This window comes from Silene latifolia, chromosome 8 (assembly GCF_048544455.1).
Source record: "Silene latifolia isolate original U9 population chromosome 8, ASM4854445v1, whole genome shotgun sequence".
Classification (NCBI taxonomy): domain Eukaryota; kingdom Viridiplantae; phylum Streptophyta; class Magnoliopsida; order Caryophyllales; family Caryophyllaceae; genus Silene; species Silene latifolia.
In genome coordinates this window covers 9,492,570-9,516,092 of record NC_133533.1, presented here as the reverse complement: position 1 = coordinate 9,516,092, position 23,523 = coordinate 9,492,570, and the positions used below count along the sequence as shown (strand labels likewise).

Here is a 23,523-nt window from a genome sequence, read left to right as displayed (position 1 = left end):
TGTTAATTTTTTTTTTGTAGAGAACAAAAAAGACGGCTTTGGCGGATAAGCCTAAGTCCACAGACATGCCAACGACCTCGACTTCACAACAACTTGATGAGGTATTTAATTAACTTCTCCATTTTTTTAAAAATTAACCTCGCCCCTTTATTTATATTTTGTCTGTATTTATAAAAAGCATGGTAATTTTGTGTAGGGGACAAAAAGACCGATAAGCCTAAGTCCCCGTCTTACTTGCTACTACTACCTCATCATTGAAAGAGCAGGTTGACGAGGTATTTAATTAAGTACGCTTTTATTTTTATTACTCCAACTAGGATATGTTACCTTTGGATTTTTTATTATTTTAATTATCTATACTACATGTGTAGGCTGGTGGTAGTAGCACCACATCAAAGACTCATTCTTTCCCGGTTAGGAGTATAAACTCCACACAATATAAAGGGAAGGATTACATGCAAAAAGTAAGAACGGGGACGATGATGAGACTGTATGAGGAGGCTGGCCATCGCATAGCCTCCGAGCAACTGATAATTATTACGCTCGAGGAGGATATTCTAGGGGCTGAGCGCCAAGCACATATATCATGGGATGTGCTAGCCGTATGGGCTGGCCTAGACCAGAATGATATCCAACACATATTTGTTTGGATGAAGTAAGTTTCTTAATAAATAATTTCATAGTCTAATATTCTGACTACTAGGTAGATAGTGTTTTAAATACCGGAATTAATACCGTAATAATGTAGGATATTGCAATTGAGAGTGATCCCCGAGAAGAATATTCCATCTGATCAATACGGATTCCTGTGCCCCTATGTTTTATCTTTATTTATTCCGGATTTCTCGTTCGAACAACGGGTAGATTATATTGCTCAGCAATTGACGACAACCAAGAAGCTGATTTTTGGCGTTTATAATGAAAAAGGGTAATAAACAAATTAATATTACGTTTCTGATGGTGTCAAGCTATACCTCGCAAGTGCACGATTTTATCGTTGTACACTATTAAGGGTCGATCCCACAAGGAGTTGAAAAGATTACTAATTGTTCTAATCCGATCGTTTAGCTAAGTCGAAAACAAAAGATGAAGGTTGTTATACTAATGCTATCTAGAACAAAACGAAATGCAAACTTAACAAAAGCAAGGAAAATAAGCAAAGACGAAGGGTAGGTTGTAATTCAAATAATTAAACGGCCTAAGACTCGGTTCTTCCCAAACAATTCGCAATTCCACATGGTTAAATTTCTAGGCTAATCACAAGGGTAGTTAGGTGAGGAGGTGACGGCTCTAATTCGCCTAAGACCCCCCTCTCGGGTTCGAAATAGGACACTAGCACTACCCACCAACCCCCCTCTCGGGTTCGAAGGTCGGAATCCCTAACTCAATACCCGACTACCCCAAAAACATGCATTTTCCCAAGGTGGTCCAATATTTGCTAAGGTCATTAAGCCCCATCAATTCCCGGGTCATCCCACTCCCTCTCTCGAGGGTCGATTTCAAACGCTAATTTAGAGGTGTCCTACCCCGGTTCTCCCTTTCGGTCTCAACCGAGGTCAACAGTAGGGTCAAATCTCGGGTATCCAAATCACAACCTAACCAACTCTCGTTGGTGGTCAAGGGTCGTAAGTCGACACTACCCAAGAGTCAACCCATAAACCAAGTCATTCCTCTAAACTACCCTCACCAATTTCCCCAAATAATTAGCCTATATGAAATTCAATTAATGAAATTACTCATGTTGGGTCAAACCGAGCCCTAGTGGAAGACTACTCACTAATCATGGTCCTAATTGCAAAATAAACAATAAAGATGGAAACTTTGGTCACAAACATGGTGAGAAGATGAAATTCACTACTAAACATGCAACAATCTAACAATGGGTGTAAAAAAAGATGATTTAATCTAATAATGAGAATGATTAAACCTAAAGACACAATCTTTAACCAAATCAACTCAAAGATTAAGTCTTTGAGGACAACTACCCAATGATGAACAAAAGAAAGAGGGACAAAGGAAAGATGAACAATGATAAGATAAACAATGATGGAATTAACAACAACAAACAAACAACAACAACAATTTTAACATAAACAATCAAACAAACATAAAAGATGAACAAAATGTAAACAAATGGAAATAGGGAGAGAATTAATACCAACAAAATAGTGAAAGAGGAATTTGGATAGAAATAATAAAGAAGGAAATCCTTCAATCTTCTTACAAACCCAAATTCAATCACTAATTGATTGAAGAACTACTTTAATTAAGGAAAGATTAACAAGGAGATTAAGAAAGTTTAAAGCTTGAAAGGGTAAAAATTCTGGATCTAGGGTTGTGTGTTAAAAAGGGTTTAAGAGGGGGTATTTATAGGCTTGTACAAAATTAGGAAGAAAAGAGGAAGAAAAGCTCAAAATCCCGTCTGCTGCGTTTTGCCGGTGCACCGGCAGCCGGTGGTCTTACCGGTAAAACCGTGCAAGATTTAAAAATAGCTGGCATTTGTGTTTTGCCGGTGGGCGGTTTGCTTGTCGCCCGCCGCAAAAACACCTTCTTCAGGACTTTGGATGTGTGAAATGCCGGTTGACCGGCTGCCGGTGCTCCTACCGGCAGCGAGGCCAAGCTTGTTTTTCACCAAATTCTTCAAATTAATTCCACCTGCTGTGCTTTACCGGTGGACCGGTTGCCGGCCTGCCGGCAAAGCACATTTCTCAACTTTTCTTCAAATTCTTAAGTCATTCTCTGGGGTGTGTTTTGCCGGTGGCTAGACCGGCTGCCGGTCTGCCGGCAAAACACACTCTTCAGCATTTCTTCACCTCTTCTTCATGTAAAGGCAATGGGGTGCCTTTCTTGCCCCAATTTCTCCATACTCGGGTTGTTTCCTACAAAAGGATGCACAAGGTAACAAGTACGGGCATTGGGCACAAAAAGCAAAGAAAAACACCCGAAACCGACTCGTTATGAGTCGGTATGCATAAAAGAAAGAGGGAATTAGAAGTAAATTAATCGTATATCAAACCTCCCCACACTTAAACCTTACTCGTCCCCGAGTAAGTCCCTAAACCAAATGTACAAAGCATTATTATGATAGCTATGGAGAGCGAATGCACAATATAAGCATCACTCAACTAAACTACTACTTAAGCCGATCGAGTATTAGCGCACTCAACGCCCCTTCAACTCACAATTTGACACCCATGAGGGGAGAGTGCCCTATTGCAAGGCAAGTTGGGTCTTGCTACAAAACTTTTGACACATTCATCATGAAAGCACGTAATCAACAAGTAGAATGCATCTAACAAAATGATCCACTTTCCTCATCTAAGTGGCCGAATTTTTCAAATAACTAAACACGGTCTTGGTTGAGAGTACCGTCTCAGAAGTGCCAATTGAGGTGCCAACCCCCTAAACATGACCCAAGCAACCCTTGTGTGACCAATGCTCAAGAAACTAATTCAAGAGCGGGGAAAGGGAAGAAAGGGCAAGTCCGCCGAGAATTACAAAACCGACACAAGATTCAACCAAATGACCCATGACTAAGGAGACCAAGGCAACGACATCCTCACGGTTTTCACTCGTCACTCAATGAAAGAACAAGGTGATTTTTGTGACAAAAAGTAACCAAAATCACTCAACTAACTCGACTAGCGAAAACGTGCCCGCAATCTAATGTGTAACACCGTCCTATGTCCAATGAAATGCAAACAAAGGGAAAAAATGCACAAAACATGAAGCAAGGGTTACAATGGGGCTAAGGAGAAGGTCGAAACGGGATTGGTGCAAGCACCGTTTGGACATGTGGGGTTCAAATCAAGAATCGTCGACACATCACATCCCATCTCTTATTGCAACACATGAGACACGTCTATGCCCTAACATAGCATTGATGACCAAAACCATGCAAAAATTGCATAAACCCAACTCAAGTAGGAAAAATTTGATAAAACTCCTTTTATTTCAACAAATGGTAACGTCTACACCGTAACAACGACTCGGTTTCCCAAGTTATGCAAAAATTGTGTAAACCCGACTCATTTTGGAAAAACATCAATTTGCCCCTTTTTATTTAGCAACGGCTTTTTCTACCCCTTTAAATGATGAGTAGGGGTGTTGCTTGCCTTTTTCTTTTTCTTGACAACAAACAAATATATATACAACACAACTACCTCATTTCTTTTTTTGGATTTTTCATGACCCCTTTTTTTTTTTTTTTTTTTTCACTTTTCTATTTTGTTTTTCATTCCTTTTTCAAAACCTCTTATTTATATAAAATGCCAAATCATACCAAATTCCGACCCAAATAGAGATGTATACTATCCGTCACTATGCCCCAAATCACCTCCTACAACACAACTACAAAAACCGACCAATTCTTGATTAAGGAAGGGTGGTTATGGAATGTAGCTATTTTAGTGGGTTTGCCAAATGAAAAGGCTAAGCTCAAAGGGGGTGAATCAAAAAGGGAAACAATGTAGGGAATAAAACAAGGCTATTTGGCTATGTGAGGTTCATATAAACTGATTTTTGCTTCAAATCATATGCACAAAAATGTAATGCAATTTCATGATCTAAGGACGATGCGACACACTTGTGCGTAGTGATGTGACACGCCTCGCGAGGAGACCTACTCTCGAACCTAGATGAGGGCGGGGTATGAATGTACCCGCCCTAGGAGGCTCTACCCTTACCTTTGAGTAGCTGAGTCGAGCCAAAGGTCTAGTCTACGGCCCTAGGTCTCACAAGGTTGGTCTAAACTCTTTGGTCAAGCCCTCCTTCCTCGGCTAACTAAGAGGCCACGGGTGCGAGTCACGAGGAGGGGAAAGGCACAATTGGGCACATTAGTTCATCATGGGGGTACTTGGTTCCCTTCCTTTGGCCATGTTCTTCCTTAAAAGCTTATTTACAAACTCAATGCAAAAGAAAGAAATGCAACAGGTATTTACATGTGAACAAATGCATGCGGAAATTCAAACAAACATGAAATGAAACGTGCAACAAATTGGCTAAACCTAGCAGCACATCAACACCAAAATTCCAAACGGTCTCCCAAGGAGACACCCAAAGCAACAAAATTCCCATTCTCCTTCAAAATATCAAAGATACCAAAAAGAAAGAATAGTAAAAAGGAGCAAGGGATAGGAAGGATTATACCAAGCGGTCTTCTAGCTCCTTTTTGCCTCAAGTGGTCAATGTGCCATGCCAAAGGTTAGACAAAACATATATATACAATGCAAAATTTTTGAATTTTTTCAGAAATTTTTCAATTTTTAGGCATTTTCTCTAATTTATAAACATTTACAATTATAAACAAATATTCACAAGAGTGGATATTTCCCTCCCCACACTTGAGATGTACATTGTCCTCAATGGACAAAAGCATAGGGAGTGAATAAGGAAAAGAAATGAACATATTTTTTTGATTTTTGATTTTTCAAAGGGAAAATAACATATTTTTTGTGATTTTTGGTTTTGAAAAATTAAAAAGACATATTTTAGGATTTTTGATATGAAAACTCCCTCCCCACACTTATTTATTTACATTACTTCCAAATGGAAATAAATGTGTGGAGGGAGTACAAATTAAAAGACATGTTTTTGTTTTTTTTTTTTAGGCCCTCCCCACACTTATTTATAGACATGGGAGGGCATATTAGTGAAATAAAATAACATGTTTTTGGTGGTTTTTGTCATTTTTCAATTTTTAGTTGGTTTTTATTTTGAAAATGCAATGCATGCTCTATTCTACATGCAAAATTGAAATGACAATGCAAATTATGCTAAGTGAATGCAATTACTACATGTGACAATATATTACAAAATTGAAATCTAATGCAATCCTAGATGATGCAACTAAATGCTTTATCAATTAAATGCATGCGAAAAATTTAAACATGAATGAGAAATTTGGATAAAAGGGAGGAATCATACTTGGCATTTGGATTGATTGGGAGGATAGAAAGCCATCAATTCGGGGACTAAGACCCCATCTCATCATCAAAATCTTCATCATTTATCTCATCTCCGGTGTTTAAATCGGAGCCTTGAATCAAATCATCGGGGTTGAAGGTGAAATTACCTCCACTACCGCCGACACCCGGAAAACCACCCGTGAAATCACCACTCATATTCATCACGCCGCTATCTCCTCCCGTGAAACCACCACCGGAACCCGACGCACCCGCATCACTAGCAAAATAGGGTCGAATTCCCCCAAACCATTGGGCCTCATGCCCCTCCGGTCTAGACTCGGGCATAGGCGGGAAAACGGGTCGCGCAAAGTAGTCCGGTTGGAGGTTAAGACCTCCGCGGACCATACTCCCATCCTCTCTCGAGTAGTTCCCATCGGGCCAAGTGAAGTAGGAGGGGTGAGGGTGCTCATACCCCACGTATTCCCGACGACAAAAATCATCATAGATGGGATAAGTACCGGTAGCTTGATCATAATATATCCGGTCCAACTTTCTCCCCAAAACGTCCCTCTCACTAGCGGCTTTTGCCGTGGCAATGTCCATCCTCTCCATCCACTCGGTGAGGGAAGGTGGCAAGGGAGGAGGGGTCGAGGAGGACGCCTCACCTTGTTGAAAGTGCCACGGTGGAGGTTGATGAGTTTGAGGTGCGGCGTATCGTAGGGAGGAGGGAGTGTCGCGTCTACGGTCCCTAGAATAAACCCGTGGAATGGTGGGAGGAGGTTGGTCGGTGGGAGGCTCTTCTTCAATATCAAGGAGATAAGACTCCTTGTCCTTTTCAATTTTTACCGCGGTAACATTTGGAAGCCGGATGGAGTTCTTGTGATTGATTTGCCAATATTCAAGGCCGTCGTTGGGGTTCTCCTTGAGCCACTCAAGTTTTGTAGTCAAATAGTGCTTTGTCAAGTAAGTGTCCCCGGGTATCCAATTCATCGTGGAAAGGTCAACCGGACGGTCCATGTTGCGGGCAATTCGGGTGATCATGCCACCCACATGTATCGGGGTTCTATGCCCCGGAGAACTAGCAATCTTGGATAGATTAAGGGCTAGGTAGTGAGCCACATTAATTCGGAAGGGGGTGGGTTTCGTGAACAAGTAGGACCCCAAAATTTCAAGCTCGTGGGTCCTAAACACCCATGGCTCATCTACCGCAAGAACGGTGCACCCCATGCATCTATGCCACACCCGAATGACGGGATTGTGGCAACTTGTCGCGGGCCTTTTCACCCCGGGTTGATCATCAAGGCCCGAAATCGCCTTCCAAGCACGGGAATAGTGAAAATCAGCGGGCGGGGTATGCGACGGCGCATTTTCTAGCCCAAAGATTTGAGCCAACCGACCCAAAGTGATGTTATGTTCCCGGTTCATGAGTCTAAAGCTAAGGGTAGCCACCATCCCCGTTTGCCGGTGCTTGTTAATCTTAAGACTACTCAAAAATTCCCATGTAATCCGGGGGTAAGTGTATTCATGCATGGAAAATATGCCCCTCATACCACACCCCGTAAACAAAGCTTCCGTCTCCCCAGCAATCCCAAGGGTACACAAAGACGGATGATGAAGAAATTTAGTAGGGGTGAGGGGACGATTTTTAAAGAGAATAAACTTACCCTTCTGCGTAGGTGTGGTAAACTCGACAGTGGGAAAGTCCGGATCGGGGTATGTATCGGTTGCGGCCCGAGCAATCAATGCCTCTTGGTCCCTTGCTATATCGGCCCTTGTTCTTCTTCCGGCCATCTTGATGATTGGGGTTGATTGGTGAAGGTTAGAGGGAGTTTGATTGAGTTTTAATGGAGTTAGGGTTGAAAAGGGGGAAAAACAATGGAGGATTGAAGAAGGAAGAAAGATGAAATGAAATGAGAAAAGGGGTTTCTCGAGTTATAAAATGTGTTCTGCGGGTGCGTTTTGCCGGTTGGCGAACCGGCAGCCGGTCTGCCGGTAAAACGCACTCTCCCTTTTTCAATTTTTTCGATTTTTCCCTTCAAAATTTTGTCCTCGCTGCCGGTGGACCGACCGGCTGCCGGTCCACCGGCAAAACACTCTCCTCAATTAATTTTTCCCATGTACCAGGTGTGTTCTGCCGGTGAGCCGGCTGCCGTCCTACCGGCAAAACACACTCCTACTCAAAAATCCAACTTCCCAGCTTCAAAATGTGAGTGTTTTACCGGTGAGCCGGTTGCCGGCCTACCGGCAAAACACTCCTCTTCACCAATTTCCAAAATTTTCCAAGTCTTCAGGTGTGTCATGCCGGTGGGCCGGTTGCCGGCCTGCCGGCAAAACACACTTCCAATCATCAATTCCTCGTGTTTTCTGCTTGCCAGATGTGTTATGCCGGTGAGCCGGCTGCCGGCCTACCGGCAAAACACACCCTTACTTCAATTTGCCAAAAATTTCTTTGGTCTCGCTGCCGGTGGACCAACCGGCTGCCGGTCCACCGGCAAAACACAACACACAGCTATTTTTTGTTGTGTTCTTCAAATTTGCCCAATTTTTCTTCAACTCAACTTTGAGCTTTTTCATTGACCCCGGGATTCATGTTTTCCACAATTACTCCGACGCATGATGTCGGGATTTCGGGTCAACAAAAATAAAACTTGTGTTCTTCAAAAATGACCTCCGTCACCAATCCAAATTGACAAAATACGACTCCAAATCTCTCACTACTATTCTAGAATGCAAGTTATTTACAAAGATGCATGGGTTGCCTCCCATGTAGCGCCCTTGTTTAATGTCGTAGGCTCGACGGAGTTGTGAATGACAATCAATAATTTTGAAGGTAGGTAGCAATGGAGCTCACACTCTTGATGATAGGGGTCCCGGCAATGTAGTGCTTTAGCCGTTGTCCATTTACCTTGAATGTTTGGTCTCCATCGGATACCTCAACCGACCCATAGGGGAAAGCTCGGACCACGGTGAAAGGCCCCGACCACCTTGACTTTAGTTTCCCCGAGAATAGCTTGAATCTAGAGTTGAAAAGGAGAACCAAGTCCCCCTCCTTGAATTCCCTCCTTATAATAGCTTTGTCATGGAATCGCTTGGTCTTTTCCTTGTACAACCTAGAGCTCTCATAAGCCTCTAGTCTAAATTCTTCAAGCTCATTGAGGTCAAGTAGCCGCTTCTCCCCGGCGCTCTTCAAGTCAAAGTTGAGTCGTCGGATGGCCCAATGTGCCTTGTGCTCCAACTCAACCGGTAAATGACAAGGCTTACCGTACACCAACCGGAACGGTGAAGTTCCTATTGGTGTCTTGAAAGCGGTCCGGTAGGCCCACAATGCATCATTAAGCTTGGTAGACCAATCTTTCCTTGACCGGCTCACGGTCTTTTCAAGGATCATCTTGATTTCTCGGTTAGAGATTTCGGCTTGGCCGTTAGCTTGTGGGTGATAGGCAAGGCTCCGCCTATGTTGCACCCCATGCTTCTTGAGTAGTGCATCAAGAGTCCTCTCCCGGAAATGAGTTCCACGGTCACTTATCACAATTCGTGGAACTCCAAACCGTGGAAATATGATTGTCTCCATGAGTTTGGTTACTGATTTTGCGTCACAAGTCTTTGTTGGAATTGCTTCAACCCATTTGCTCACGTAATCCACCGCAACAAGAATATACTCGTTCCCATTTGATGAGGGAAAAGGGCCTTGATAGTCAATGCCCCATACATCGAACACCTCCACCTCAAGTATGTAGTTCATTGGCATTTCATGCCTCTTTGAAATGTTACCACTTCTTTGACACTTGTCACACTTCTTGACATAGGTGGCCACATCGTGAAATAGGGAAGGCCAAAAGAATCCACATTGGAGCACCCTCGCGGCGGTTTTTCGTGAACTACCATGCCCTCCACTTGGCATGTCATGGCAATGAGAGATTATGGGTTGGATTTCTTCATTGGGGATGCATCTTCTAATTATCCCGTCGGCACAAGCTTTGTAGAGACACGGTTCTTCCCAAAAATATTGCTTAAGGTCATGGAAGAATTTCTTTCTCTTATGGGAATCATAACCGTGTGGGATGACCCCGGATACCAAATAATTTACGTAGTCCGCGTACCACGGGGTATCCATCAAAGCTAGTGCGAATAGTTGATCATCCGGTAATGTGTCATCAATTGGCAATCCATCCTTATCCTTGACATGGAGTAGCCGAGAAAGATGATCGGCTACCACATTTTCTACACCTTTCTTGTCTCTAATCTCGATATCGAACTCTTGCAACAATAGTATCCACCGAATCAAGCGGGGCTTTGACTCCTTCTTAATTAGCAAGTGTCTCAACGCCGTGTGATCGGTGTGCACAATAACCTTAGAGCCCACCAAATAAGAACGGAACTTGTTCATGGCATATATGACCGCCAAAAGCTCCTTTTCGGTGGTAGTGTAATGTGATTGAGCTTCATCCAAAGTCTTGCTTGCATAATATATGGCATGGAGTTTACCATTCTTCTTTTGCCCTAGCACCGCTCCCACCGCCACATCACTAGCATCGCACATCAACTCAAAAGGTTCTCCCCAAGTGGGAGGTTGCATGATTGGAGCGGTGATGAGAGCTTCCTTCAACTCCACTTGAGGAGGCGTGGATCTCTCCTCTTTCTTATCATCTCTTCTCAAACTTTCAAATTCTTTTTCCGGGTCTTCTTCAATTGTTGCTTCCATAGCTAAAGCGTACTCCCGGTGCTCCTTGCAATCCTTTACCTTGCCCTCAAGGAACCCTTGCAAACCCTTGTCTTCATCAAATTTCTTCATATCAACCCATTCTTCTACCACATCAATCATATAACAAGACTTTTCTTCCGAAGGCTCTTTCATAGCCTTGTTCAAGGAGAATTCAACCTTATCTTCACCCACTTGCAAAGAAAGCTTCCCATTCTTCACATCAATCATGGCACCCCCCGTAGCAAGGCATGGGCGCCCCAATATGATGGGAATATTTGAGTCTTCGGGGATGTCCATAACATAGAAATCACATGGAAATGCAAGTTTCCCCACCTTGAGTGGGACATCCTCCACAAGACCAATAGGGTATCTTACCGACCTATCCGCAAGTTGGAGAGAAACCCTTGTTGGTGAAAGCTCATAACCCTTCAACTTCTTGAAAATTTTGAGGGGCATAAGACTAATGCTTGCCCCCAAATCACACAAAGCCCTTTCAATGTGCACGGTCCCAATCTTGCAAGGTATGGAAAAACTCCCCCGGGTCTTCAAGCTTTTGAGGAGCTTCATTCATGAGAATTGCACTATACTCTTTGGATAAGCTCACCGTGGTTGTTGGGCTCAAAGAGTTTTTGTTTGAGATAAGCTCCTTCAAGAACTTGCCATAGCTTGGAATCTCCTTTACGGCATCAATGAAAGGCATGGTAATGTTGATACCCTTCATCATGTCCATGAACTTCCCATACTTTTGTTCAAGTTTGGCTCTTGCCAACCTTTGTGGAAAGGGAACCGGTGGTACATAAGTTCTTACCACTTGTTGTTGAGGCTCTTCAACCACCCTTGTCGGTTCATCAATCACTTTTGGAGTTTCCACAACAATTTCCACAAGCTCATCTTTTCCCTCCTTTTCTTCAATTACCTTAGGAGGTTCAACCACCATTTGAGGTTCAATGACATTGCCCGGTCTACTACTCTTCCTTTTCTTGACAAATTCCCGGTCTTCCAAATCTCTACCACTCCTCAAGTGAATAGCATTCATGGTTTTCGGATTTTCCTCGGTTTTACCCGGGAATTTACCTTGGGAGGCTTGTAGTTGGCTCATTTGGGTAGCCAATTGGGAGATTTGGTTGTCCGTCATCCATTGAGAAGCTTGCATTTGGGTCCTAAGTTGGTTGATGGATGAGGTTGTCTCGTCATGTTTTTGAGTGGAATGGTTGATGAATTGTGTTTGAGTATTGACAAGTTGGTTTTGGGAAGTCATCAATTGTTCCATCATGAGTTCCAAGCTTGACTTTGGTTGGGTGTTTTGTTGGAAAGGTTGGGTGGTTTGTTGGAAAGGTTGGGTGGTTTGTTGGAAAGGTGGGTTGAGTGGTGGGTTGAGTGGTTGAAATTGTTGTTGTCTTGGTTGGAAGGTTCTCCCTTGGAACCCCGGTGGACCTTGGTTGAATGTAGTGTTTTGTTTTTGAGTTTGGAAGTTTGGTTGTTGTGACTTTTGTTGGAAGGTTGGGTTTTGTACATTTTGAGAGCCATAGGAGAAGTTTGGGTGGGCTCTCAATCCGGGGTGATATTGGTTGTTGTTGAATGCTTGCTTGGCCGGACTAGACTCCCATATCCCGTTCACTTGCTCCATACCACTTCCATCTCCAACCACCAAAGGACACTCATTGGGTGGGTGTCCTTGGTCTCTACAAAGCTCACAACTATAGACTTGGTTCCTCATAGAAGAATTGCTAGATGTTTTGCTTGAGCTCATCAAGGCAACTTGTTGCTTAAGCTCTTCTATCATCTCTTTCACTTCCACATTGTTGGCCGATTCGACCGTTGACTTCCCTTTCCTCTTGTGCCTATCATTGTTCCAATGAAAGGTACGAGAAGCCATTTCTTCAATAAGCTCTTTCGCCGTCTTGTGGTCTATCTTATCCAAAGCTCCCTTCCCCGAGCCGGAATCAAGGTTCATCTTCATATCATTGTTTAACCCTTCATAGAAATTGTTGATGAGCTCATCATCTCCAATGCCGTGGTGAGGACATAGCCTTTGGAGGCCCTTGTACCTCTCCCATGCTTCATAAAGGGTCTCATCTTCTTGTTGGGTGAACCCTTGGAGCTCACTCTTGATTCTTGCGGTTCGTTGGGGTGGGAAGTACTTGTTGAGAAAAGCCTTAGAGACATCATCCCAAGTCCGAAGAGAGTCGGGTTCACAACTTTTAAGCCACTCCTTGGCACTTCCCCTCAAAGAGTAAGGGAAAAGCCTAAGGCGTACGGCGTCTTCCGTGACTCCATTGGCCTTGAACATGTCACAACTATCCAAGAACTCGTTGAGATGCTCGTTGGGGTTTTCGGTGGCTCCCCCTCCGAATTGATTCCCTTGGACAAGTTGTAGCAAGGTGGCTTTCACATCAAAATTGTTGGCTTGAATAGGTGGCTTCACAATACTCGGATTCACCACCTTTTTCGGAGCCAAGTTATCTCTCATAGGAACCGCGGCCATTGTTACTTCCGTTTCCGGTGTTGCAAAAGGATTTTCGAAAGCTTCAAAGACCCGTTGTTCTTCTTGAAGGTCCTCAATTACTGGATTTTCTTGAGGAATCGGTGTTTCTATAAGCCCTCTTCTACGAAGTGAATTTAGTCTTCTTGCGGTTGCTTCGATCTCGTGGTCAATCGGACGTATTGGATGACCTCTTCGAGTTCTCCTTCTCATGCAAAAAGTCCTACACACTCAAGAGAGGGATTAGTAACAAAAGACTTAGTCTAAACAAGAATGAAAACAATTAATATCTAGCCGAACTCCCCGGCAACGGCGCCAAAAACTTGATGGTGTCAAGCTATACCTCGCAAGTGCACGATTTTATCGTTGTACACTATTAAGGGTCGATCCCACAAGGAGTTGAAAAGATTACTAATTGTTCTAATCCGATCGTTTAGCTAAGTCGAAAACAAAAGATGAAGGTTGTTATACTAATGCTATCTAGAACAAAACGAAATGCAAACTTAACAAAAGCAAGGAAAATAAGCAAAGACGAAGGGTAGGTTGTAATTCAAATAATTAAACGGCCTAAGACTCGGTTCTTTCCAAACAATTCGCAATTCCACATGGTTAAATTTCTAGGCTAATCACAAGGGTAGTTAGGTGAGGAGGTGACGGCTCTAATTCGCCTAAGACCCCCCTCTCGGGTTCGAAATAGGACACTAGCACTACCCACCAACCCCCCTCTCGGGTTCGAAGGTCGGAATCCCTAACTCAATACCCGACTACCCCAAAAACATGCATTTTCCCAAGGTGGTCCAATATTTGCTAAGGTCATTAAGCCCCATCAATTCCCGGGTCATCCCACTCCCTCTCTCGAGGGTCGATTTCAAACGCTAATTTAGAGGTGTCCTACCCCGGTTCTCCCTTTCGGTCTCAACCGAGGTCAACAGTAGGGTCAAATCTCGGGTATCCAAATCACAACCTAACCAACTCTCGTTGGTGGTCAAGGGTCGTAAGTCGACACTACCCAAGAGTCAACCCATAAACCAAGTCATTCCTCTAAACTACCCTCACCAATTTCCCCAAATAATTAGCCTATATGAAATTCAATTAATGAAATTACTCATGTTGGGTCAAACCGAGCCCTAGTGGAAGACTACTCACTAATCATGGTCCTAATTGCAAAATAAACAATAAAGATGGAAACTTTGGTCACAAACATGGTGAGAAGATGAAATTCACTACTAAACATGCAACAATCTAACAATGGGTGTAAAAAAAGATGATTTAATCTAATAATGAGAATGATTAAACCTAAAGACACAATCTTTAACCAAATCAACTCAAAGATTAAGTCTTTGAGGACAACTACCCAATGATGAACAAAAGAAAGAGGGACAAAGGAAAGATGAACAATGATAAGATAAACAATGATGGAATTAACAACAACAAACAAACAACAACAACAATTTTAACATAAACAATCAAACAAACATAAAAGATGAACAAAATGTAAACAAATGGAAATAGGGAGAGAATTAATACCAACAAAATAGTGAAAGAGGAATTTGGATAGAAATAATAAAGAAGGAAATCCTTCAATCTTCTTACAAACCCAAATTCAATCACTAATTGATTGAAGAACTACTTTAATTAAGGAAAGATTAACAAGGAGATTAAGAAAGTTTAAAGCTTGAAAGGGTAAAAATTATGGATCTAGGGTTGTGTGTTAAAAAGGGTTTAAGAGGGGATATTTATAGGCTTGTACAAAATTAGGAAGAAAAGAGGAAGAAAAGCTCAAAATCCCGTCTGTGCGTTTTGCTTACGGTGCACCTAGCAAAGGTGGTCTTACCGGTAACACCGTGCAAGATTTAAAAATAGCTGGCATTTGTGTTTTGCCGGTGGGCCGGTTGCCGGCCTGCCGGCAAAACACCTTTTTCAGGACTTTGGATGTGTGAAATGCCGGTTGACCATTGCAGGTGCTCTACCGGGCAGCGAGGCCAAGCTTGTTTTTCACCAAATTCTTCAAATTAATTCCACCTGCTGTGCTTTACCGGTGGACCGGTTGCCGGCCTGCCGGCAAAGCACATTTCTCAACTTTTCTTCAAATTCTTAAGTCATTCTCTGGGGTGTGTTTTGCCGGTGGCTAGACCGGCCACGGCCTCGCCAAGAAAACACACTCTTCAGCATTTCTTCACCTCTTCTTCATGTAAAGGCAATGGGGTGCCTTTCTTGCCCCAATTTCTCCATACTCGGGTTGTTTCCTACAAAAGGATGCACAAGGTAACAAGTACGGGCATTGGGCACAAAAAGCAAAGAAAAACACCCGAAACCGACTCGTTATGAGTCGGTATGCATAAAAGAAAGAGGGAATTAGAAGTAAATTAATCGTATATCAGTTTCCCCCTACAATTGCATTTTCATAACTAATATATGTACTTGTTAATAATGATGATGTCTCTTGATGTAGGACTCATTGGGTGCTAGCAGCCATCATGCCGACAAAGAAAAAAGTTTTCTGGTTGGACTCTTTACATCATCAACCAAGCGAGACTTTTAAGCACTTGATTAAAATGTAAGTTTATAATACTGATTTATTTATAATAACATTTTCAATTTTTATTTATAGAAAAAAGCTCGTTCATATTTTTGCCCCTAAAAAAATTAGTTTCTGCCTCCTTTTTTATTTTTTAAAAAAAGGGCCTTTAAGAAGAAAAGAGCAAACGAGGAGGATCAACCCACGAAAGATTCTGATGTTGGCCCTGATTTTATTACGATAACAGGGGTACGTGCTCAAATACAATAACATTAAGTGCAAAATCTGTGTTTAATACTAATACAATACCTAAAGTTCAAGATTCTGATGTGAGCCTTCTCTCGTCTGTTTTTTTTTTATGTAATAATAGGCCCCTCGCCACCAGGATAGCATACAATGTGGATACTAGGCTTGTCGGTTCATGTTGGAGATTATTAGGCGAAGATATCTCGTTATTCCAGAAAGGGTTAGTAATAATTTAAACATGTGTTTATTACTTTTTTTTTAAATTAGAGCTAATGTTGTCTTGCAATTGCTGCTATATATACCATGATGTTGCTAATGTTGTCTTGCTTGCTGCTATATATACCATAATGTATTCTCTTTGTTTTTTCCGCAGTATGTAATCAACCAGTCACAACAGATTGAGCAATACTCAAGTATAGATATAGACGAGGTAAGAGACATGTGGGGCAACTACGTCTTAGAATATATATAGATAGAAATGCATGATACTATACTCACAGTTTAGATCAGCTTATTAGTAATTTTTTTGTTGAAGTTAGGGAATGATTAATTAGTTCATGTAAATTCAACTCCTTGTAATTATATATATATATATATATGATGCTGCTGTTGTGGTTGAATTGAATCTATTGAGTTCTGATGAACCCAGCTATGATTTATCTTTGGTCTTTGGTATATGGTGTCTTTCTTGATATATGCAGGTTTTTGAATGGCATGAAACAAATTTAATTTTTCAGAACATTAGGTGTACGTAATAAAAACGGTTACTAAAAAAAAACCGTTGTGAATACCTTTCACAACGGTTAATAAAACTAACACCGTTGTGAATGACATTTACAAATACCCGCGCATAATATTCAACAACAGGTTTTAATCAAAGAACCGTTGTTAAAAGTATTCACAATTTTGGAGGTAAAATTACAACAACGGGTATTAAACAAAGAACCGTTGTTACTAACAATTTCAACAACGGGTATGTAACATAAACCCGTTGTCAAAAGACTTCACAATTTTGGAGGAAAAGTTACAACAACGGTTATACATACGACAACCGTTGTTATATAATTCCCTCCAAAATTTTGAAACACTTTCCACAACGGAGAGCATCCAATAACAACGGCTTTTAACCGTTGTGAATAATTTAGACAACGGTTCCACTAAATAAGCAAACCGTTGTAAATACCTTCTACAACGGCCGCTTTAACAACGTCCGCTTTTTTATTTTACAACGGTTTTTACCCGTTGTTATAGGCTGTATCTGTAGTAGTGCATAACTCGTAAAACCCAAATGAAATTGTTGGTAATTCGTGAACTGAGGGGTTGAAAACTCAAAATTACTTCGAGAGAGTTTAGACAAAGACCGACCAAAGTCCATAAAAATGAAATTAACGTCCCATATATCACAAAACCCACCATTGCCTATATACAAATACATTGAAACAATCATTTGTACCCTATTATTTTTATTAGCTCCACCAAAAGAGCCGTTGCTCTTGAACGTTGCCTCCTCCACAAATCAAGCAACATAATATTGTAATTAGTGTATATAGCTAATTTGTTTTATTTGTTTCCTAAACATGTTATTCTTTCTATTGTATATATAGACTAACAATAGGTTGTAATCGTACAAGCAATACAATACACAATTATCTTTCTATATCTCATGTTTATCATGGTATCAAGCTAGGGCATATTTTTTTTTCTCTTGCTAATCTCTGCCGTCTTATTCTTTTTCTTCTTTTCAGTCTCATCATGACAAACCCAGCCACACAAAGTGGCGAACCCACAAAAACTTCTTCACTCTCGATTATTCACGTTGAACATACGGGTCATAGCATCACTCCCGTCATGTTCAATGGGAATAACTACGATGAATGGTCCCGTTCTTTTCAACTTGCACTCATGGCTAAGGGTAAACTCGCCTATCTTGATGGCTCCGTCCCCAAACCATCACAAAATACGGATGATTTCGAAACATGGCAGTCAACGAATGCCTTAGTCTCTATGTGGATTTTAATACCATCGAACCTACCTTGCGCAATCAGATCATAGTTCGTCCCGAAGCGAAACAACTTTGGACAGACATCAAGACACGTTTCTGTCAAATTAACGAGGCCAGAATTTATCAATTGCAGTCCGATCTTTTAACATGTCGCCAGGGACCGACTGAATCCTTAGTTGCATATTATGGTCGGATGATTACTATCTGGAATGCTCTGTTGGAACACGATGCACTTCCGCCATGTTCTTGCTCTTTTTGTCCTTGTGATTGGAAACTTGTTATCACGGCTAGAAGAGAAAAAGAAAAGGTACGTATCTTCTTAATGGGAATTGATGATAGGTTTGCTAGCATACGTTCCCAGATTCTAGGAATCTCTCCCCTGCCTTCTTTAGATTTGATATATAATCGTCTTTTGCAAGACGAGGGCATCAGAAATTTATCTTCTCTTAAGTCTGACTCTACACCTGATGCTATGGCATTTGCTACTCGCTATTCTCAAGGTTCTCGTCAATCGGGGGGGGGGGGGGGGATCCCGTACCCAACGTCGTAACCCAAACGAACCCTCTAAGTATTTTTGCATAGCTTGTAAGAGACCTGGCCATAGTTTGAAATTTTGCTATCTTGTTACGGGAAAATTTCCCGAGTCATGGGGAGACCGTCCGCGGGATCGTATCTATATAGACCCTAATGCGACAGACTTGAGTAATGCTATTTTCGTCCCCGACCCGCGCCGAAAGAACTCCACGGATCAGACGAAACAGTCTGTTTCTGGGCCGTCACCAAAAGCACATATGGCTTCTACATCTATTGCTTCCATGCCCCCTGATACGTCCTCCTCCCATCCCCCTCTTGCTCAATTTGACAAGCTTAATCTCAACAATTTGACTCCACGTGAATTGGAAGAGCTGGGTACCCTCTGGCAGGCTCACAAATCTGACCAAGCAAATGAACGTCTCAATGGTAATGATTCTCTCCTTACTTGGATTATTGATACGGGAGCGTCTCAACATATGTCGGGATGTCTTTCCCATTTCTCACATCTTAAAAATATTACTCCCCTCTCTGTTGGTCTACCAAATGGAGACCTTACTATAGCCACTAAAAGTGGTGATATCAAATTATCATCCCGTCTTACTTTACAAAATGTTTTATACGTTGCTAATTTAAATTGTCATCTAATTTCAGTTTCAAATCTTCTTATGGATAGTACTCTCACCATTCAATTTTCTCACAATTTATGTCTTATTCAGGACCGTATCTCGAAGACGGTGATTGGTGCGGGTGAGCAACACGAGGGGCTCTACTACCTCACAGGTGTTAGACAAGATAAAGCCACAGCATGTATGGCCGATCCTCCGGATTCTGTTGAACTCTGGCACTGAAGGTTGGGGCACCCTTCATCCCACATTTCTCGTTATTTACCTTTTCTTAATAAAACCTCTCGAACTCTTGATAATTTTAGTAGCAAAAGTTGTGAAATTTGTTTACGCGCGAAACAGACTCGCGAACATTTTAATTTAAGCAATAATCGCGCTAATTCTATTTTTTATCTTATACATTGTGATTTATGGGGACCTTACTCCAAAAATGCCTCTTGTGGTTCTACTCATTTTTTAACAATTGCTGATAATTTTTCTCGTTCTACATGGGTTTACCTTTTACGACGGAAAAGTGATACAAAACAAACTTTACTAAATCTTTTTGCCATGATAGAACGTCAATTTGATAAGAAAATTAAAATTTTACGGACCGACAACGGTACCGAATTTCGACCTCTAATATCCTTCTTTAAAGAAAATGGAATCTTTTTTCAAACCTCTAATGTTGACACCCCTCAACAAAACGGGCGGGTGGAACGCAAACATCGTCACATCTTAAATGTCGCACGAGCCCTTCGTTTTCAAGCTGGTCTTCCTTTATATTTTTGGAATGAATGTATCTTAAGTGCCGTTTACTTAATAAATCGCACCCCGACCTCCCTTCTAAATGGAAAAACTCCTTTTGAATTGCTTTTTAATAAATCACCGCCGTTTGACACTATCCGAACCTTCGGTTGTCTTGCATATGCACGGAACTTAAATCGTTCCCATGATAAATTTGCTTCTAGGAGCCGTAAATGTATTTTCATTGGCTATCCATTTGGTAAAAAAGGTTGGCGTCTTTTTGATATGGATACATAAACCTATTTTGAGTCACGAGACGTTATTTTTGTAGAAACCGAATTTCCTTACAAACATCTCCAAATAAGTGCTTTTGATAACGAAACTAATTCTTCCTCTATCGACCCTTTGACTCTTGTCAACGACCCTATACTTGTTCCCACCTCCACTCTCTCATCCACTACTACCTCTACACCGGACGTGCACCCATCTCCCACGTCCAACACGTCTACTTCCTCTTCGCCTCAACCAACGGTACCCGAGCCCACATCAGACCCGATTCTCTCGAACAACATGGGACGGGGACATCGCACTAAGATTCCCAATTCTAATTTACAAGGCTTTATTCTTGATAAACCTCGTCCCTCGTTGCACTCACTTACCACCACCTCATCGTCCTCAGGTACTGCTTTTCCACTTTCTCACTATCTTAGCTATGAAAAGTTTTCTCCTAAACATAAAGTGTTTTTGTCGGCCGTGACTAAACATCATGAGCCTAGTTTCTTTAAAGATGCCGTGTAGGTTCCCGAATGGCGTGAAGCAATGAAACTTGAACTCGAGGCTCTTGAAAAGAACAACACTTGGACTCTTGAACACCTACCTCCGAACAAGAAAGCCATCGCCTCTAAATGGGTTACAAAATTAAATATAATGCTGATGGAACCATAGAACGATACAAAGCTCGCCTCGTTGTTATGGGCAATCGGCAAATTGAAGGCGTCGACTATAATGAAACCTTTGCTCCTACAATAAAAATGGTCACAGTTCGTACGTTACTAGCCATAGCCGCCGCCAAACAATGGATTCTTCACCAAATGGATGTTCATAATGCGTTCTTACATGGAGATCTTCATGAAGAAGTCTACATGAAGCCTCCACACGGTTTTTCTCCATCCACGGATGGTAAGGTTTGTCGCCTAAGGAAATCCCTATACGGTCTTCGTCAAGCACCTCGCTGCTGATATGCTAAACTAGCCTCTGCTCTTGTTCAATATGGTTTCCGTCAATGCCCCTATGACCACTCTTTGTTCTCTTTCTCCTGCTCTGATATCGAAGTCCATGTCCTGGTATATGTCGATGACTTGGTAATATGTGGTAACAACTCCTCTTTTATCACAAAATTTAAAGAATACTTAAGCACATGTTTCTATATGAAGGACCTCGGGACATTTAAGTACTTTCTTGGCCTTGAAATTGCCCGTAATAACTCCGCCATCTTCATCTCCCAACGAAAATACGCTCTTGACATTCTAACAGAAACAGGTCTCCTTGGGACAAAGCCCACTCCTATACCCATTGAGCCAAATCATCGTTTGGCAGTCTCTCAGGCCGAATTAATGTCCAATCCACAACCGTATCGTCGCCTCGTGGGGCGCCTTGTCTATCTCACTATCACTCGTCCTGAGTTGACTTACTCGGTACATACTCTTGCCCAATTTATGAACGCTCCCACCAAGGAGCACTGAAACGCAGCACTTACAGTTGTTCGATACTTGAAAAATTCACCAGGCCAAGGTATCCTTCTTCGTTTCGACAGTGATTTACGTCTACATGCATATTGTGATGCCAATTACGCGACATGCCCTACTAGCCGTCGCTCATTATCCGCCTAATTGGTTTTTCTGGGCTCCTCCCCCATATCATGGAAAACGAAGAAGCAAGCAACAGTGTCTCGGTCCTCGGCTGAATCTGAATACCGTGCCATGACCGTTACCGTATGTGAACTTAAATGGCTTAAGGGACTCCTTCAATCTCTCGGTCTCAAACACAACCGTCCCATTCAACTCCGATGTGATAACAAGTCGGCTCTATATATAGCCCGAAACCCGGTCTTTCACGAACGTACAAAGCACATCGAAGTTGACTGTCACTTCATTCGCGACGAAATTATAAAAGGCGTCATTGCCCCAAGCTATGTCCACACCAAAGCCCAATTAGCATATATTTTTACAAAAGCTCTTGGGCGTGCTTCTTTCGACGATTTACTTTCCAAGTTGGGTGTCTCGAATCTCCACACTCCAACTTGCGGGGGGGTATTAGCTCCACCAAAAGAGCCGTTGCTCTTGAACGTTGCCTCCTCCACAAATCAAGCAACATAATATTGTAATTAGTGTATATAGCTAATTTGTTTTATTTGTTTCCTAAACAAGTTATTCTTTCTATTGTATATATAGACTAACAATAGGTTGTAATCGTACAAGCAATACAATACACAATTATCTTTCTATATCTCATGTTTATCAATTTTCCATGAATGCCTTTAGCCCTACCTAATCAAACCATTTCACCCAAATCTCCCTCAACCATCTATTTCGTCTCCGCACTCCACAAAAATTATGCGTCCGTACTCCATACTCCTCCTTCAACCACTATTTTGACTCTATATTTGTAGATTTACAACTAATTGTATCTACGTATCCCTATTTTTTAAAAAGTAGTACTAAATTTAATTATTTTTATGTTGAATTTTTTTTTGATTAATATTTTTACTCTTTAATCATTACCTATATATTTTTACTCTTTAATTGATATACTGGTAACTTCACCAAAAAAAATTGATATACTGGTCACCATTTTAAATGTTACTATTCATCTATTATAAACAAATTTCTGTTTTATTGTTTGTATTTTTTACCCTTCAAATATTTTTGTGGTCATGTTATAAAAATTATTAATAGTCTGCTATTAATGGAATATACAATAATAAAAATAAATTCTTTTTAAAGATTTTTTCCTTTATTTTCTAGACATTTTTTTACTTTTTTTTTTTTTAATATTAATGGAGTATATCACTTGTATAAAGTGTCATTTAATCCCATCATATTCTTATTTTTTGGCCGTATCATTCAATAATTGAAGTATCATATTTTGAACATTAATCAGATTTCATATTTCACAAAATCTAGTGTTTTAGGAAAATAAAAAAGTTTAATAGAACATGGGTAATGTGGTGGGGCCTTTGGAAAAAAATAAAAAAATTGAACTTTCAACCACAGGCTGACATGTTAGCTCTCTGGTTGTTCGTTTAATATATAGGATTAAACAATCATTAAACATCAAAATAAATACTAATTGAAATTTGGGATTTTATTGTTAGAATGAATTTTACAGACAAAATCATCATTTATATTTTAAGCGTTATTTGTAGTTCTCGCCATATTCTTTCAAAACAATGTTAATCATTCAATCTACCTTAAATTATAGTTCGCGAATAAAAATACATAAATTTCTATTTTAAAAAATTTCTTTTAAGTTGAATTAATTACATATAGATCAACCGTTTTTAATGAAATAATAATAGTAGGTAGAAAAATGACCAAGACGAAGGGAGTATAATAAAAGAAGAAAATAAAAAAAATAAAAAAACAATAATAATAATCGTTGCAAAATACTAACAAACATAGTAATAATTGTGAAAAAATACTAACAAAACGTGGCAAAAGTTTAGTGGGTATATACATAACAATAAATATACCTTGACGATATATTATAACAATATACATGTTGA

The 23,523-nt window shown here is 41.0% G+C and overlaps 1 protein-coding gene and 1 non-coding gene across 2 annotated transcripts; both read left to right on the top strand.

Moving 5' to 3' along the window:
• The first annotated feature begins 12,617 nt into the window (after positions 1-12,617).
• Positions 12,618-12,724, top strand: LOC141597686 (small nucleolar RNA R71). The gene has a single exon (XR_012522907.1). It is a non-coding gene; the product is annotated as a small nucleolar RNA R71 (small nucleolar RNA).
• A 5,106-nt stretch (positions 12,725-17,830) lies between these two features.
• LOC141594622 (uncharacterized) lies at positions 17,831-19,238 on the top strand. The gene is made up of 3 exons (XM_074414626.1): positions 17,831-18,356; positions 18,439-18,816; positions 19,042-19,238. Exons 1-3 carry the CDS (start codon positions 17,831-17,833, stop codon positions 19,236-19,238), a joined length of 1,101 nt encoding a protein of 366 aa, XP_074270727.1.
• Positions 19,239-23,523: the final 4,285 nt, after the last annotated feature.

Bases quoted from the DNA above. Each gene is read 5' to 3' on its own strand.
- LOC141594622 (XM_074414626.1), top strand. From the start codon at position 17,831: ATGGCAGTCAACGAATGCCTTAGTCTCTATGTGGATTTTAATACCATC. The intron at 18,357-18,438 runs GTTCTCGTCAAT...ATTTTTGCATAG, and splicing joins TGCTACTCGCTATTCTCAAG to CTTGTAAGAGACCTGGCCAT. The intron at 18,817-19,041 runs GTAATGATTCTC...ATCTAATTTCAG, and splicing joins AGCAAATGAACGTCTCAATG to TTTCAAATCTTCTTATGGAT.